A 16,772-nucleotide genomic window follows, 5' to 3' on the forward strand; every position below is an offset into this window, starting at 1 on the left:
AATCCGCGTTTGCGATTGTGGTTTCTGCGCCGTAAATTATTTCCGATTAAAGATTTAACTTCCTGGCCGTTTTTTGTTTTCTAGAAGTGAAATATGAAAACTTAGTGAACCTCCCGACACCTGTTCATTGACATTTACTAATTATTAGACAAGCAAACGATTTTTGTTCTTTTCTGATGTTTCTCCAACAAACTCCATATTAAATTAAACAGAACATTGCCGATTACATAAATAATCTAGACTTTATTAATTTTTAAAATCATTTTGGAAAAAGTAACAATTTTATTGTTTTCAATCAATTTTTTGACTTTTGACTTAAAAATTAGTTCAATACTTTTCACAGGAGGGTATAGATTTACGTGTTGAATTATAAGGAAGAAAACTTTAAATCTCATCTGTAAACCTATTCCGCCGAGTCCCATCTCTCTTGAATTATTAATCATTCATTACAACCCTTAACAGCGTTCCTGAAACATAAATTTATGATTAATTTACTGAGGTTGGAGTGTATAGAGATGGCAGCTATTAATGAATTGTTTTAAGCCGTCGTTTGTTTAGTTTATAAAGCTAATTTTCTTTAATTTAAGAACGAAAGTATTACAAGACGCTATAACGTTTTTCAGTATTATTCAGATAGTATACAATGTGTAAACATACAAAAAATAAACAAGAACTTTTTCATGATTTAAATAAAAACTGTACACACGAACACTGGTTGAAGGTATGATCTTGAAGAAAAAATTAAATTCAATTTGTTACCGCCAAGTTTTTCGATCTATTTTAAGGTCATCATCAGGATCTATATTAATTTCACATTATGAAAAACATCTGTACAATTGATTTAACAACCGGTATAATTATATAGAACGAACATTTATAATATTTTTTTTTTTTACAGGCGATCTCAAATTTTATTGAATACCGACTCAGATATAACATTGCCAAGGACTGTAACAGAATGTAACCTAATCACGGAGGTTGAACTTAGTACGTGAAAGCTGACAAGAAAAACAAATGTTGTTCATCATAAAGACCATAATGCAAGAGAATTCGAAGAAAATATGCGGAAATGAAAAGATATTAGTTTAAAGGTAGGAGTAATTTGTATCCCTTTGATGTCTTTTTAAATAAAGGAGATCTGAAAAATTATTTTACGTACATAAATTGCCAACGAGCGCATATCACCCGGAAGGAAATGAGAAAGTTTCACGAAGCTCTGGTAAATTTACTAATATCCTTTGTTAAACTTAATGGTCGTGATTGAAGCAAATGGGTAGTAATGATACTCCGTATTCCACACTACCATGTACAGGAGAGAAGTTCTTACACCTTTCGATTTTACTGTTTAGCCGGTTGGAGGAGAAACAGTGAAATATTATCTAAGGCCAGAGGGTTTTAACATTAAAATAATTTTTTTAAGATATTATGTATAATTACAGCTCAGCTTTTAGCTGGGTACATGAACAGGTGTTGCCTAAGGCTTTGGCGGTAAAGTTTTATTCACCCTGGAATATTTGTTAAGAATAGTTCACGCGAATCGTTTAAAAACGTGTATAGTTTATCCACATCAGTCAAGAACCGCACATAAATATAAATAATTTTATTACAATGTAAAAGTAATCCTCTAGTTAAAAAATTATATACACAGGGTGTTCTTTTTAGATGGCCCGGCTGAATTTCTCTTGAACCAATGACGCTATAAAAAAACAACCCCTTTCGTACCTCTGTCAGAAACCTTGGAATTATCCTAGACCAAAACCCCTCCTGGCACCCTTACATTTCCCAAATTTCCCGCCGCTGTATAGCCTCTCTTAATCTATTCCGTCGGTCCTGGTTTCTCTTACCCTTCCACCCGTAAACTTCTAGTATCTTTTCTTATCTTGCCCTTTTGCTATTGCGTGCCATACGGGGCTCTCGGAGGGGCAGAGCAGGCGCCTGAAGCGCATCTTGAACTGCTGTGTCAGATTCGTGTTCTGCACCCCCGGGGTCCCGAGTGTCTCGTCTGTATTCGAATCTTTCCTGGCTCTCCTCTTCCTTTGGATCCTTCCTTTTTCATGGTTTTCATACCTGACGTTCTCAGTACGTCATCTGATCCCTCCAATTCAAATTTCTCACCACTCCTGCAAAAGCCGATCGCCCCCCAGTGACCTTATTCTCCCCCAACACAAAACCCACTCCTTCGAAAGATTCTTCCTGATCCCCACCAAACTCTGGAACTCGCTCTCTCATTTATTCGTCAAGCCACCTCTCTTAATTCCCTCAGATCCCTTCTATATAATTACCTCCTTTTCCTTGAAACAGTCATTTTAATAAATATTATACTATTTATTTTATAAAAATTGTAATACTTTTATTTTACTTAGCTATCGCTAATACAAAAGTTTTCTTAGAAAATGTATACAGGGTTTCTATCCCAGGCATAGAAATTTCAATTACTACCCCATACATCATAACAAATAATTTTAAAGGATTTTTTACACAGAAAACAAAGGTGCAATTGGATTTTAAATTGGTCAAAAAATGATAAGGTTGTCGCAAAAAGTTTGAAAAAAACGGACATTTGGTTTGCTATTTATTAATCACATTTCATGTTAGAACTGTCTGCTTGCGTAAAGATATATATATATATAAGTTATATACGAGTATAAACATTGTGTTAAATAAATAATGTGATGACAATGCTAGGATGCAGGTGTTGCTCCTAGAATTGTCACCAGCACTCCCTCCCACTCTAGAAATTTCATAAGGATTTTCATTTTAATAAACGTTAGTCTTAAGCCAGATTTCCCGAAAGCATATCGACGAGATTTGATTTAGATTCATAAAGTTCTGAATGTATATCAGTAACTTATTTGTAATTTCTTTGAATAAAAGTTTTTAAAAACACGTTCGTCCAAAGAAATTATTTAACTGGCGCAGTCGGTAGGACTATCCTTCTGTATATAATTTTACCCGTAATATTAACTGTAATCACCATTATTTTGTATAGATATAAGAAAAGTATGTTAGCCTTAAGTAACCACAGGTGTGGTTCATTACAAATGTAAAATAATATCTTAGCATAGAATAAGTTAGTTCAAATTTTTATAATTGTCATATTTTTCTTTTTCTTTCACGAGCTTCCAGGTAAGCTCTCTCTAAGGGGGGAGGAGTTATATACGAGTATAAACATTGTGTTAAATAAATAATGTGATGACAATGCTAGGATGATCTAACAATTTTTATCGAAATTATAGTACAATAAAAATACATTAAATAAATGGTTTTTAAATAATAATAAATCCATATTTTAACATAGAGATGTGGACATAGGTTTTCGTTAATATCGGCCTCACTCACGGCGCTGAGAATATGCTAAACCCTCATGACCCTCAAGTCTTGCAAAACTAATAAACCGCGACGCCGATATATATAATAAAAGGGAATATGAACATGAGAACTGTTAATTAAATGTAGTTTCTTTCATCATCTTGGTGGATATTTGTTAAAATGTTATAAAACAAAAGGATTCTTTTTATGTGAAATGCATTTCATCACTTTTTGTACACTTCATATTATCTCAAAGTAAAATAGTCAGTTGGTAGATTTGTAAAATTGCTTGTCACCTGGGTTAAGGACAGGGCAAGGCGCGTTGCAAGGTTTGTAAAATTCTATGTTCGGTCATGTGGATGTAGTACACGCTAGTCTAAACGATAAAAATCTTTCTTTTCCACGAATTAAATTTCTTCTATAGGGTTCCAACAAAATACGGAAATGCTAGTGCCAATCATATGGCTTTTTTAGGGTCTTCTTCGAATGATTATAATGAAACACCTTTCTTTATTTCCACAGAGGTTCGGGACATTGTTCAACGATGAAATTATAAAATATTGCAATGAAAAAAGGTTCAGAAAATAATAAATAAAATGATTTTTGTACGGTTTCTTCTATTATTTATTGAATTTTTGTATTTCAAGTAATAAATTATGTTAATCTGTATCATTTTGTGCTCGTTTTTTTTTTGACTGGGGCTTCCGACATCTACGTCATTTCAGCCCCCAACTAAGTTTATATTCTATTTACCCTTTCAAACACTACATTCATACAAATAGATACATTCATACACATAAATACATCCATACAGTACACTCATTCCGTTTGGTCGGTGGAGTACTTGATATTACTCCACCGACCCTATACTCAAACTAATCTAGGTTGGGGTCGATGGAGTACATTTATAAATATTCCGCCAACGACCCCGAAAAAAGGCCTTTGACAAGGTTGTACATGAGGGGATCCTATACAAAGCTAAACCCCATCTATCAGACTCAATGTACAGACTACTGAGGTCATACTTACACGGTAGAACATTTTCTGTCAAATGCGGTCAAGCAGTATCAGCGTCCAGACCTATGGCATCAGGAGTACCCCAAGGAAGCGTATTGGGCCCCTTCCTCTATCTGATATACACTCATGATTTCCCGTCGTCAGCATCATCAACACTGGCACAGCTGGCGGACGATGTCGCGATATTAAAAAGGGACTCCTCCTACCCATTGGCACAGGAAGACCTCCAGCTGCTCCTAAACGAGATATCAAGTTGGTGCATCAAATGGAGAGTTAAAGTTAATACCACTAAATCAATAGTAGTACCATTTACAATATGTCGCAAAAGCTTTGAGGAGACGATGGTCCTGAATGGAATGCCAATCCCAAGCAGCAACTGCGTGCGCTATCTAGGCGTCCAATTAGACTCGAAACTTACTTGGAGCGAACATATAAAGCAATTGGTCACTAAAGTTCGCCAAAGAATAAGACAGCTGAAACATCTGTTAGGCACTCAATCTCCTCTTACTTTGAGCACTAAGAGACTCTTATATCTGTCGCTAATTAGGCCCATTTGGACTTACTCCTGCGAACTCTGGGGAGCGACAGCTAAATCACACTTGAACAAAATCCAGGTGACACAAAATAGAGTACTACGACTCATCACAGGCGCCCCGTGGTACGTGCGCAACAGCACATTGCACCGTGATCTACATATCCCAATGGTGGAGCACGTTGTGAGAAACGCATACTTAGCATTAAACACAAGGATGTCTGACCACGCTAACCCATTGATTGCTCAAATTGCGACACAACTCCCACCTCATCCTTCTCGCCGACGCCTCAAGAGAAAGCTGCCACAGGACTTCCTTATAGATGACTCTACCACCACTCCGTAGCAAATGGTGGAACCTTGTTGTTAAATATTATTGTTGTTATAAATTATTTATTATGCTGTTGTTATCTCTCTTCCTTCTATTTTATAGTTTAATATATATGTATACGTTCCTCTAAGGAAAAAATCATATCATAACTTATTGCGCGAGTGCCAAAGACTATAAAGTTATAGCAAATATATAATATATGATGTAGGGTAGTTAATGAACTACACCTTGGATCATGTTACATGCGAATTAGTATACATGTATACTACTATATACTGCTGTTATCAAAACTGTAATGAATATAAGATCAATAAAGTTTTCTTAAAAAAAAAAAAAAAAAAAAAAAAAAAAAAAAAAAAAAAAAAAAAAAAAAAAAAAAAAAAAAAAAAAAACGACCCCGAACACACACTCTTACGCTCTCATCGTTCGAGGGGTGATGATGACGTTATATTTCACCCTCACCCCTCGCCATTCTCGCTAATAAATACATGCACTCGTGTTCGTTGTTCTTCTCTCTAACGAATATTAGTTGTATTAATAATTTTTCAGGAAAAGATATTTATTATTCAGAACAACACCTTCGATATAACGTTTTAAATTTCATTTAATTTTCATAATGTGTGATAAAAATATTATAAAACAAGGGGTAAAGAAACATCGTGTGTTTATATCTCGGGAAAGAGGAGAGAAAGAGAGGGAAAGGGAGAAAGAGAAAGAGAAAGAGAAAGATAGAGAGAGGGTGGGAGAGAGGGAGAGTGAGAGATACTCTTTAGGCGAAGGAACCATCCGGTCAGAAAGGAATCGCAACCTCTTTAGAAGAACGATTGCTTCAAGACATATCTAATATTTTTTATCGAAATTATAGTACAATTATTTCATAAACAATAAAAATACATTAAATAAATAGTTTTTAAATAATAATAAATCCATATTTTAACATTGAGATGTGGCCATAGGTTTTCGTTAATATCGGCCTCACTCACGGCGCTGAGAATATGCTAAACCATCACGACCGCCAGGTCTTGCAAAACTAATACACCACGACGCCGTACATTTCTGTTTTTCATCGAATAACAAAAGCATTAAAGGATGTTAACAATGAAATGCTTTTGTGCTGACAAAAAGAGAGTGTTGACAAAATATCACACGTGCATTGATGGCGAAATACGAAAAGTCGTGTGTGAATATTTTTAATAAATCAACCATCCAACATTAATTCAAAGAAAATGATGTTATCGACAAGATATCCATGGAAATATTTCACGAGGGAATGAAAATTTGATTCTGAACGGCGAAACAGGTTTGGAAAAAAGAAAACCAAATGAAGTGTATATGTGTGTGTGTGTGTGAGAAGAGAGAGAGAGAGAGAGAGAGAGAGAGAGAGAGAGAGAGAGAGAGAGCGAGAGAGTGAGAAAGAGAATGTTATGAAGGAAATGCAACCTCATTAGAAGACCGATTGGTTCAAGGCTTATGTAATAATTTTATCCAAATTATAATAAAATTATTTCGTAAACAATAAAAATACATTAAATAAATAGTTTATAAATAATAATAATATATACATATTGTGACATGGAGATGTGGTCATGGGCTTTTGGCAATATCGGCCTCACTCACGGCGCTGAGAATATGCTAAACCCTCATGACCCTCAAGTCTTGCAAAACTAATAAACCGCGACGCCGTGCATTTCTGTTTTTCATTCAACTTCGACAGCATTAAAGGGACATAACATTGAAATGCTTTTGTGCTGATAAAATGAGAATGTTGTTAAAACACCACATTGCATTGATGGCGAAATATCAAACGTCGTGCGAGAATATTTTTGATAAATCGACTCTGAACACTTGCCTGTCAAGATGTCGACTTATTCAAATAGAGTCAATTGATGACTTGATATCGATGGTCAACCATCCAATATCAATATAAAGAAAATGATGTTATCCATTATTGTTCAAAACAATAAAGAGAGAGCCTGCTCAAACAATTCACAACAGACTTCTTAGTTTTTTATACAATCTCCTCTGTTTATAATTCAATTTAATTTTCATATGGTTAAGAGAGAGAGAGAGAGAGAGAGAGAGAGAGAGAGAGAGAGAGAGTGAGAGAGAGAGAGAGAGCGAGAGAGAGGAAGCGGAGGGAGAGAGAAAGAGAGAGAGAGATTGAGAAAGAACTCATAACCTCTTTAGAATATAGATTTGAGGCTGATTTTGAAAGATATTCACTTCAAACCGATCCAAATAATAAACTAAAGTTTAACTTAATTGTGTTTACTTTTATCAACGAGTCCATTCTAGATTGCATCGTACGTGCGCGGACTTTCTGATTGGTACATGCTACTCGTGAAATTGTTTGGCAGCATTTGAAGATTAAGCTTTGCCATTCTTGTCAGTCGTGATTAATCTCTCTTCACGATTCTGTCGATCCGGGTTTTCCCCACTTTATACTACAACATTCTTAGATAGAATCCCTTGGGCTTTTTATATAGAAAACGTATAGAAACGAATTTTTCGGGGTCAGAAAACCCCAACCCTTAGACCTTTCCTCTCAATAAAAAATGTCACTTACCTCACTTGAAACGAACCGGTAGGTTCCGTCCAGCCCTTATGGGGGTCTACCACGTGTTCCAACTTACCTGATAGGAAGCAAATGACGATTTAACGCACTATTCCATATTCGACTTAATGATACTTTACGGTTGTCTTTATTTCCTCATATTTCCCTGTGATAAAAACAGCCAACTTTAACTTCAATAATATTTTTCGACTCATAATTCTTTATTGAACAGGTACTTATATGCAGGGTGAACACAGCTCCACCCAAATTGTTGTTTAAATAATCAAAATAACAAAAAGTGAAAAACACGTATCTAATGATTTTTTTTCTAGTTTAAGAGTAATTTCAATTTTATCACAGAATATACAGCATTCTGCAAGACAACTTTTTTTTATAAATAGAATACATTTTTAAATGCAGTTGTTTATAGTTGTTGTTCCCGAAGCATATCAGTACCAAGAACATGTCGATGATTTATTTATGTTAAGTTTGGTTAAACCTGTTTCTACGAATAACATGAGTTACCTTAATTTAAGTCTAACTTTACTACCAAACTTGACGCTTTTTCATTACATAGAAGGAAACATTGAAATTTCTAAAGTAACACCAATGAAACAGGAAACGGTATATGCATAGTAAGAGTTAACGAAAACAAATGAGAATTGTCAGCTCAGTTTGATCCAAGAGGAAAATTTTGAATTTTATCTTTCTGAGAGAAGAGAGATATGCAAAACAGTTACCACTGTCTTTCCCTCCATCAAATGGTTTAGGCAACCCTGTGGGCGACACTGATTCTCTGAAGTGAGGGTAATTAGCTTAGTGCAAACTTAGTTGAGTGTGCTGAAGTTTTTCGTAGAGTATTTTACATTATATATATATATATATATATATATACAATAACGATTCTGAAAAAATAACGTCAGTCGTCGGATTCAAACCTGTTTAACATCTTCAGTAGACTGTTTTAATTTTTAGGCATAAAAAGCTACAATTTGATTTTTTCTTGAAAATTGAATAAATTTCTCAACTGGTTTGTTTCAAGACGTATTACTCATAAGGGTTGGTTAATTTTTCGGGGCCGTTGGGCCGATGAAATTGGAACGTGGGCGCAGACGGGTGTTCCCACCTTCCTGAGTTATGCCTTTTAAACTATGGTGAAATTGTTTGTTTGCCTTTGTTCCGGTTGATTTACTGACCTTGTTCCACTTCGTCTTGGTCGGATGTGAAGTATGTGTTGTTGGGGATGTGTGGGTAGGTCGTGTTGATGGGCGGGGGTGAGGGGGGCATGTTCTGGGGTCGCCTCCTGTAGTTCAGCCTGCCAGCCTCTTTTAGCCTCTAGCTCTGAAAAGAAAAACGATAACGATTAGACTATTATAAGCCAAAGGAAACGAATTGACACATAAACAGACCAATTGGTTGTAACAGGCAATTTAAAATAAATTACGTTGAAACATTGTCTTACTTTCGTATATACATCTAAGTTTATCAGTTAAATGTGTATGACTTATTAAAGAAGTTAGGGGAAGTGAAAATAACATTTAAATACGTTTCACAGAATTTCAACTTAGAAACGTTATCGACAGCAGCACATATAACATAAAATTGTCGAAATCATCTGGCTGACAAATGTAATCTTGGTTAGTTAGACGATTTGCTTTCATAATTCATAAATATGATATATTTAATATTGTGTATTGCTTTGGTGATATAATCACCGAAAAGATATTGTTTTGTTACCTGTTGATTATTCGATGTTTAACAAATAAAACAAGGATAAATTTCTTGTTTACACTGTCAATTGTTTATGATTTAGGACTGCAAATTTTAATGTATGGTTTATTCGAAAGATACAACAGCGAACGTGTTTGGCGTAAATTGCATGCTATAAGTTCCACGTGAATTGAAAACCGGTTAGCCCTGGCTATGTGTTCTAGTAATTTCCATTCAACTGAATATCGGAGTCCTGACGATAATGTTGACAACGACTAACATTTGCGTAAATCCTCGTTTTAACCCTTTTTAGAAATGATTCAGAGTGATCAATGTTGGCTATCAAAATTCGAACCGATAGCACAGTAAACAACGGTTTGGGCAACAAGCAGACCAATTTGAAATATTTTCCGTTTCAATGTTGATTATTGGAAAGCTTTTTAAAATGATTATTTATCAAAAGTATAAATAAATAAAAATTATGGATATCCGGATTGTTTCCACACATAGTATGTTTTTTTAAATAAATACAGAATTTTCAAATTGTAAGGTAATAATGACTATGTTTTTTAATTAAATAGAATGTCATTGCAGACAAAAATTACTCAACAGTATGAGCATTTATTTTATTTAATATTCTAGATATTCATCTAAACGAAAGGAATCCTGCGAATTTCGTTTAATTAAATGAACTAGTTTTTTTTGTTTTTTTTTAACAAACGTTTTTCCCTCAATGAAAACAACGTTCTTTTTAAGCAACATGGATTCATATCTGTAGAATGCACGTTTCGTGATGTGATTTCAGATGTACGGTCCACATCATACCCACATACCAGGTGAGAGGTGGAATCTAATCTGGCGAGATAGATCGGTAAAAACGTCCCGACGCCTCGTCCCCCATCCCTCTGAGATCTCGCCGACCAAAATAATTTTTCAAGCGGTCCGAGGATAAGCAGAACTTCGGAAAAACATTCAAAAACCACTTACTTTTTTTCTTATACAATTACTTTCCTTTTCAAAACTTTTTTTTTGTTTCCGACAAGTAATTTTAAAACATACTTATTGAATTGACTCATTTAGAAAGTGTACAATTAAAAATTAAAGGGCCATTTCTGGAATTATAAAATTAAAATAAATAAAAAAACTTCTACCATAATAAACACACTTTTAAAGGGAAAATGACGAAAGTTTTTTTTTTTAGCCTTGTCTAAATAATTATAAATATATATATATCTGATAATTATCTATCTGATAGGCATTATTCTACTTGGCTGTTTAAATGCACATGACAGGAAGGTACTGCCGAAGTGTATAACCATTCCGCCGCGTTTCCCATAGTTGGATTGTAAATTTAGACAATATTTTTCAAATACAATTTAAATCTCCGTCTGTAGATACTGTCTGATGATTTATAGATGTTAACAAAGAAACAAACAATTCAACCAATAAATTATGCAATATACGCCCAGCGGTACGTCTCTTATACATTTTCAAATGACATATCTGTCTGCAACTCTAGAAAGTTATATATTACAGAAGTGGAACGGAATTTTAAACGTCTAGTACAAGGTCCTACCACGTCAAACAGACCCAATTGAATATTCACGTCGCAAACACGACAAACCAAACAGCGATGAAGACCAATATTAACTGAGTAGTATTGCTTATTGGCAGAAACGGAAAATGCATGTAGCCATAACTAATAAATACTAATTGGTTTGCTAACAAACCAGAAGGAAAGGTTTTTAATTAAAATGCACGATGGTGAGAGGGGAAGAGTAGCAATTTCAAATTCCAGAGGGAATGGAATTCAAGTCAGAACGGAATACGTCAGCCACTGACTTCATTTCATATTTGGGTTTTTTGGGGGGTTGTTTCCATGCAAACAGATTAAAAAACTTTGCCATTTTTGTTTAATTAATTGATATGTAAAAATTTTTAAGACCCTCTTTGTAAAAGATCACAATACATTTGAGGAAGAATATCACAGGTTCCCTCTATCCCTTCTATCCTAACTAACCTGTAAATTATTTAAACATATCTTTAATAACACATTAAACCTAAACATTCCTCTTAAAACTGATACCGAAATAGAACAAGCTGTCAATCTCCCCAAAAATAAAATCCAACACGCCATTCATCCATCGTTCTCTCCTCTAAGCCATCATAAGTCCTCTCCGCATTCCCATCTTCCCGAACCTTTCCGTTTACAGAGCAAGGTGCAATGGCAACGCCATCGTTACGAATCTGATAAAGTAACATTTAACCATTTCACTTATGTTCTGAAACTAAAACATTCCAAATACCTTTCATCCCAACTTCAGTCATACCTCAAATCCTAAAAAAACTCCCTTTGGCTAGCTTCTAGGAAGATTATCAAACACTACCAAGTGCCTTCTCCAATTAGATTTCCAAACGGTACCTGGGCTAGGTCAAACGCATAAAAGTGATATCTTCTTTTCGACCATCTTTCCACTACTGTGGATCCCATCCCGAGCTAAATGCCACTTCACACTCAGATCGCATCGCTGAATTCCTTGACAACCCCTCTACATTTCGCTCTACTTCTTAAGCCCATTGTATTTTACATTATGACAAAATGAGAAAGTGTTATTATTATCTCTTATTATTTTGTAAAATGTAGATTGATCACCTTTCCTTTTTTTAATCTGATCAGTCTCGATGCTTCTTTCAGAAGAGTTGTCATTTGTCCTGTTGATCTACTTTTTATTTTTTGTATAAGATTGTAAGAACTGACTTATATGTTCTAAATAAGGTTTTTATGTTTACTGTCAGTTATGCAGTAAATTTCTACCGATTTATGTGTTCATAAACTTTCTCTTGTTAAATATGTATATCAATAAGTTTTCAAGTATATCAATTTTCTTTCTGTGCGTTATGAGGGCAACTTGGTTTGGCTGAATCGTTGAATGTCCATGGTGGTCTTGTATTTCAAAGTTGGATTTTCCGCCATTGACCCGCAACAGTTTTATGGGATATTTGTTTATTTTTCTGTCAGTTATCCAATATATTTTTCCAATATATTTCGTATGCTAGTTTTAGGTTTTTTATCGAATAGGACGGTAATATGAGCGTGTATAAATTTATCTCTTTTTATTCGTTCTTTCTCTTTTGTATATATTTTATTTATCAAACTGATAAGACGGTTCTAAATCACTTTTTATGTGTGAATGAGTATTTATTATTTGTTCCTAACATCCCATCTTAAGTACACTCTTTGTTTAGAGGTTTAATGATGTTGTCCCTCTTGTCGTCGTTTTTCTCTGTATTTTTTATCATTTGGAGTTTTTTCTTATATTTTTTATTTATCAGTGAAGTTTTTCATCTTTCAGTCTGTTGATGTGCAATATTTTAATTTGTAATTTCGGGTTTGTACACGTTTTATTCATTTGTTTTTTATTCATTATTTTGTCTGGACAGTATTGGTCTGCTGGTTATTTTTTAGAGGTTTTTTTAATATTTGATTAATTAAATATATTAGTTTAATGTTTTTTAATAGTTTAAAAGACGTTTTAATGTCTATTTCTAAATTGTACTTTCGTTTTTTGGCACGGTCTTTATTGTTTATTAATTATGATTTTGATGATTCGTTTTATATTGATTTTGTCCTGTTATTTTTTAATATATTTTAGTGATTAGTTCTACTGATTTTATCGATTAGACTGTTCCGTACTTCATAAGTGTAATTCGTTCATGAAATGTTAATCTTTGATGTTGTGCTTTGTATATATTGAATGTAGATTTATTGTTTGCTTTGGAAATTGTTAGGTTTAATCAGTTGTGTTGAATGTTTCTAATAATTGTTACATATTTATGAAATGATTTCAGGTTTGCTACCATATTGTCCATGTTTTCCTTGTCTATCATGGCAGGTTAGCTGTCAAGCTACAAGTAGCTAGTTTGTATTTTCGCACACACGAATAGACGACAGATGTGGGATCACGGACTTTAACATCACATCATTTGGTATTTCTGAATCGAATAATATTAGACCCGGTTAGTATTTTATAATGGCTTGGTAAAGACCGAATGTCTTAAGTCGATCAAAAATTTCGTTTAAAAAACAAAACATTTCACTGTACATTGACGAATAGAAAACTAAGATATTCCAGATTTATACAATAAAAAACAAATATACAAATTCTGCTCTTTGTTGTTGGAAACTTAGTTTTAAAAGTTAATATATAGCACTTTTTCATACCTGTAATGCCATGCTTCAAGAGTATTACTTTGATCATTTGTCAAGCTTATTGTTAGCAGGCAAAGTAGCCCAGCTCTAGCAATGTTTGCTACTCTAGTTACAAAAGACTCAAACTCAGCCGGCACAGTTCACTCAGCAACAAAAGGAAAGCATCCGCTTTTTTTTGTTTTCTCGAGTGCATAATGAACATTGCTGTCTGTGGTACACAGTTTAAGTAAAGCTGCTCGTATATACAAATCAGAAATCAGATTGTCTGTGGGAATGATTCTTTCTACGACCAATAGATAGTGGCAAAATAGGCTTCTAAGTAAGTCTATAGTGACCATTTTGGCCAGCTAAAAATATAATTAACTCGCTCATTCAATTTTTTTTCAATTGGGTCTTACAATTTGATACGATGTTATCCCAATTTTTCTTTAGACAGAAGGAGTTAAAATAAATGCTTAAGCCCCCCCGCAAGGTCAGTACTAATGTTGCTCATATATAAACGAGGGTTGGTTTTGTATAAAAAAATGTTAACTTAAAACTAAAAACGAGAAAATATGGGAAATACAGCGATGGCTCGAGATGGACTGAAAGGCGGCCGCGTTTTTTCCTCAGATTTTCCTCCTCGCTTGCACCAAAACCATCTTGGAAGGAGATTTTTGGCTGCCAAGAGGAGGGCGATTTTCCCACCGTCTGGGGCGAATAAAGCATCGAGCTTTGTCCGGTAAGTCCGAAGTAAATGACGGAGAACGGATATCGGCGGTTATTCGGATTATCCTCCTTAAGAGAAACCGAGGACATCTGGGTGAGGGATAAGGGTACCTGGAAGGGGATTTTTAGCTGTCCCGAGAAGGCCGACTTTCCCACCGTCCGAGTCGAATAAGAAGATAGTTCGGGAATTCCGCTGTGGGAGTGCGAGAACGCGCAAAGCTGCTTCCACAAATAAGCCCTGTGTGTGACTTGAACGATGTTTTTTTTCTTCATTTTTTATTTATTATTATGCCAAATTTTAAATGGCGCTGAGTGCAAATTTATATTTTTGTTAGTTTTGTTTATTACTTTGGTTAACCAACTCATTAGTTTTATTTCATTAGTGGTTAAGAAAATATTTCAATGGTTCGGGTTTAAAAAATGAAATAAAACTATGATTTTTTTTATAATTAGAAAAAAATTTTACTTTATTTTTTTATTGAAGACAATACCAACCCTGCGTGTGGACTCCGGGGGTATGGAGTAAGTGGAAAACATTAGGTTTGGTTCTTTCTTCTCCCGAGTTGGGAATTTAAAAAAAATATTTTCGGCTCCTTTCTATTTATTTTTTTCGTTCTTTTGTGAAAAATGGAAGACCGGCTTGCAACGTTTTATTTCTTCCTTCATTTTTGTTTACCAGGTATTTATTTTTATTTTTTTTATACTCACTCCCGTCTCAACATCTTCGCGGCATGCACATTTTGTCCGTCTATTTTGAGCCCTAACAATGGACGAAGTTTATGGCAGTATTTTTTCGGAGTTTTGAAGTCAAAAGAACTATTTCTACTGATTGACAATATTTATTTTTATTTCATTGAAAAAAAGGACGTATAATCTTCCAACCTTTCGAGAAAAAAAAGACTTTGGATTTGAGTCGATTGACTGGAAGATTCCATTGTTTGCAGTATTCTGTCAATAAATGTGACTAATGCGGCGATGATCAAATTCATTTTAAGCACCCTTTAAAGTTCGTAAATATACATTTTTATAGCAATGAAAAAAACAATTTTTTTACACTCGATTAGCAGAAGGTTATTTTTCCACATAAAAATTTATAACTCCATGGGATTTTATCCGAATTCGACGTTATAACAACACCGGAGGTCGTGGGTTCGAGATCCACCCTTGACACTAATTTTTATTTCAACCCCACATTACATAAAAATTATAAATCAAGTTATAACAAGAGTTGAAAAGCGGAATTCATTTTCTTTTAGTCTATATCAACGACGTTAAGATTTCATATCGGTAGAAGTGAGAAAACGAACAAAAACACTTTAAACGTTTTATTTTATATATCCGGTTCAACTTTATTTACGGAGTCCGAGTTTGTTCCATTACGTATAGTTTATAGGGTTTTAATTCCGTATAATGTTCCCCATGGATCAGTGGAGTCTCTAAGTTATAATTATTTTTTTAATTTTCGAAAAAATCGGGGCCATTTAGGGGTTGTTTACTACAAGGTACTTAGAGTTGCAAAAAATTAATATAGACGTTCTTTCTTGCTAAATTTATTTTAATCTACTTGGTAACAATTTTTGCTCTGTCACGTAGTTGTAAAAAATTATGCTCTTCCTAGTATAAAAGTTTGAAACCTATTTTTTTTTAAACAAAAAGTTACAATGGTATTTCCGCCGTATATGGTTTTCTGTTTAAAACAATTATGCATTGACTGATGAAAATGATAAAATAAAAGAAAATTATAGTAAACTTTTAATATAAAACGCCTTATTCATCTCTCGGTCATTGGAAGTTACAGATTCATTAAAAAAAAAAAATTGGATCCCTTAAATAATGCGCTATAAAAGGCATGGACTGGCAATCTTCCAGCACTTCATTAAGCCAGTCAAAGTGAAAAGATTCATTGACCGTTAATTCCTTTTGAATAATTTTTCGTCCGTTATATTTTTTTAACTCGATTCCTCTTTTTTGGAAGCATAAAAAAACGATTTATCCGCTTTTCCATAATGCATTTTCATCCCTTTTGTGTTTTTTCTGTCTGCCTCACGTTCAACGTATTCGCCTCTTAACTGAAAAATGATACTAATCCTCGTTTCGACATCCAGTTCCCGAGCCGAATCTGCCACTTTCTCAGTTTATGAATTATTTATTTCAATTCTCAGATTCCAAAAGGGGTGGGACAAAGGAGTCCTTCTTCTTCAAGGAACTTACTCTGGAAACTTAGGTCTTATTACTTGTACAGTATTGGCGTATTCAATCCTACATGTTCGTACCATTTGAAAATATAAGAAAATAAATATTACACTTTTTTTATATACAAAAACATATCCTTCGTTGTGGTATTTCATTTCCAACATTCTATACATGATTATTTGGAGGTCGTGAGATGCGGTCTGGTGTG

The 16,772-nt window shown here is 34.2% G+C and overlaps 1 protein-coding gene across 1 annotated transcript in view; it reads right to left on the reverse strand.

Moving 5' to 3' along the window:
- The window catches only part of LOC106662551, a 90,290-nt gene that overhangs the window by 18,838 nt on the left and 54,680 nt on the right, over positions 1-16,772 (reverse strand). Inside the window, exon 4 of the mRNA XM_014386728.2 lies at positions 8,940-9,084. Coding sequence (XP_014242214.1) covers positions 8,940-9,030 — 91 coding nt within the window. The 5' untranslated portion in view covers positions 9,031-9,084. The remainder of the gene's footprint in view (positions 1-8,939; positions 9,085-16,772) is intronic.

Source organism: Cimex lectularius, unplaced genomic scaffold (assembly GCF_000648675.2).
Source record: "Cimex lectularius strain Harlan isolate CLEC.00 unplaced genomic scaffold, Clec_2.1 scaffold30, whole genome shotgun sequence".
In the NCBI taxonomy this organism is placed as follows: Eukaryota; Metazoa; Arthropoda; class Insecta; order Hemiptera; family Cimicidae; genus Cimex; species Cimex lectularius.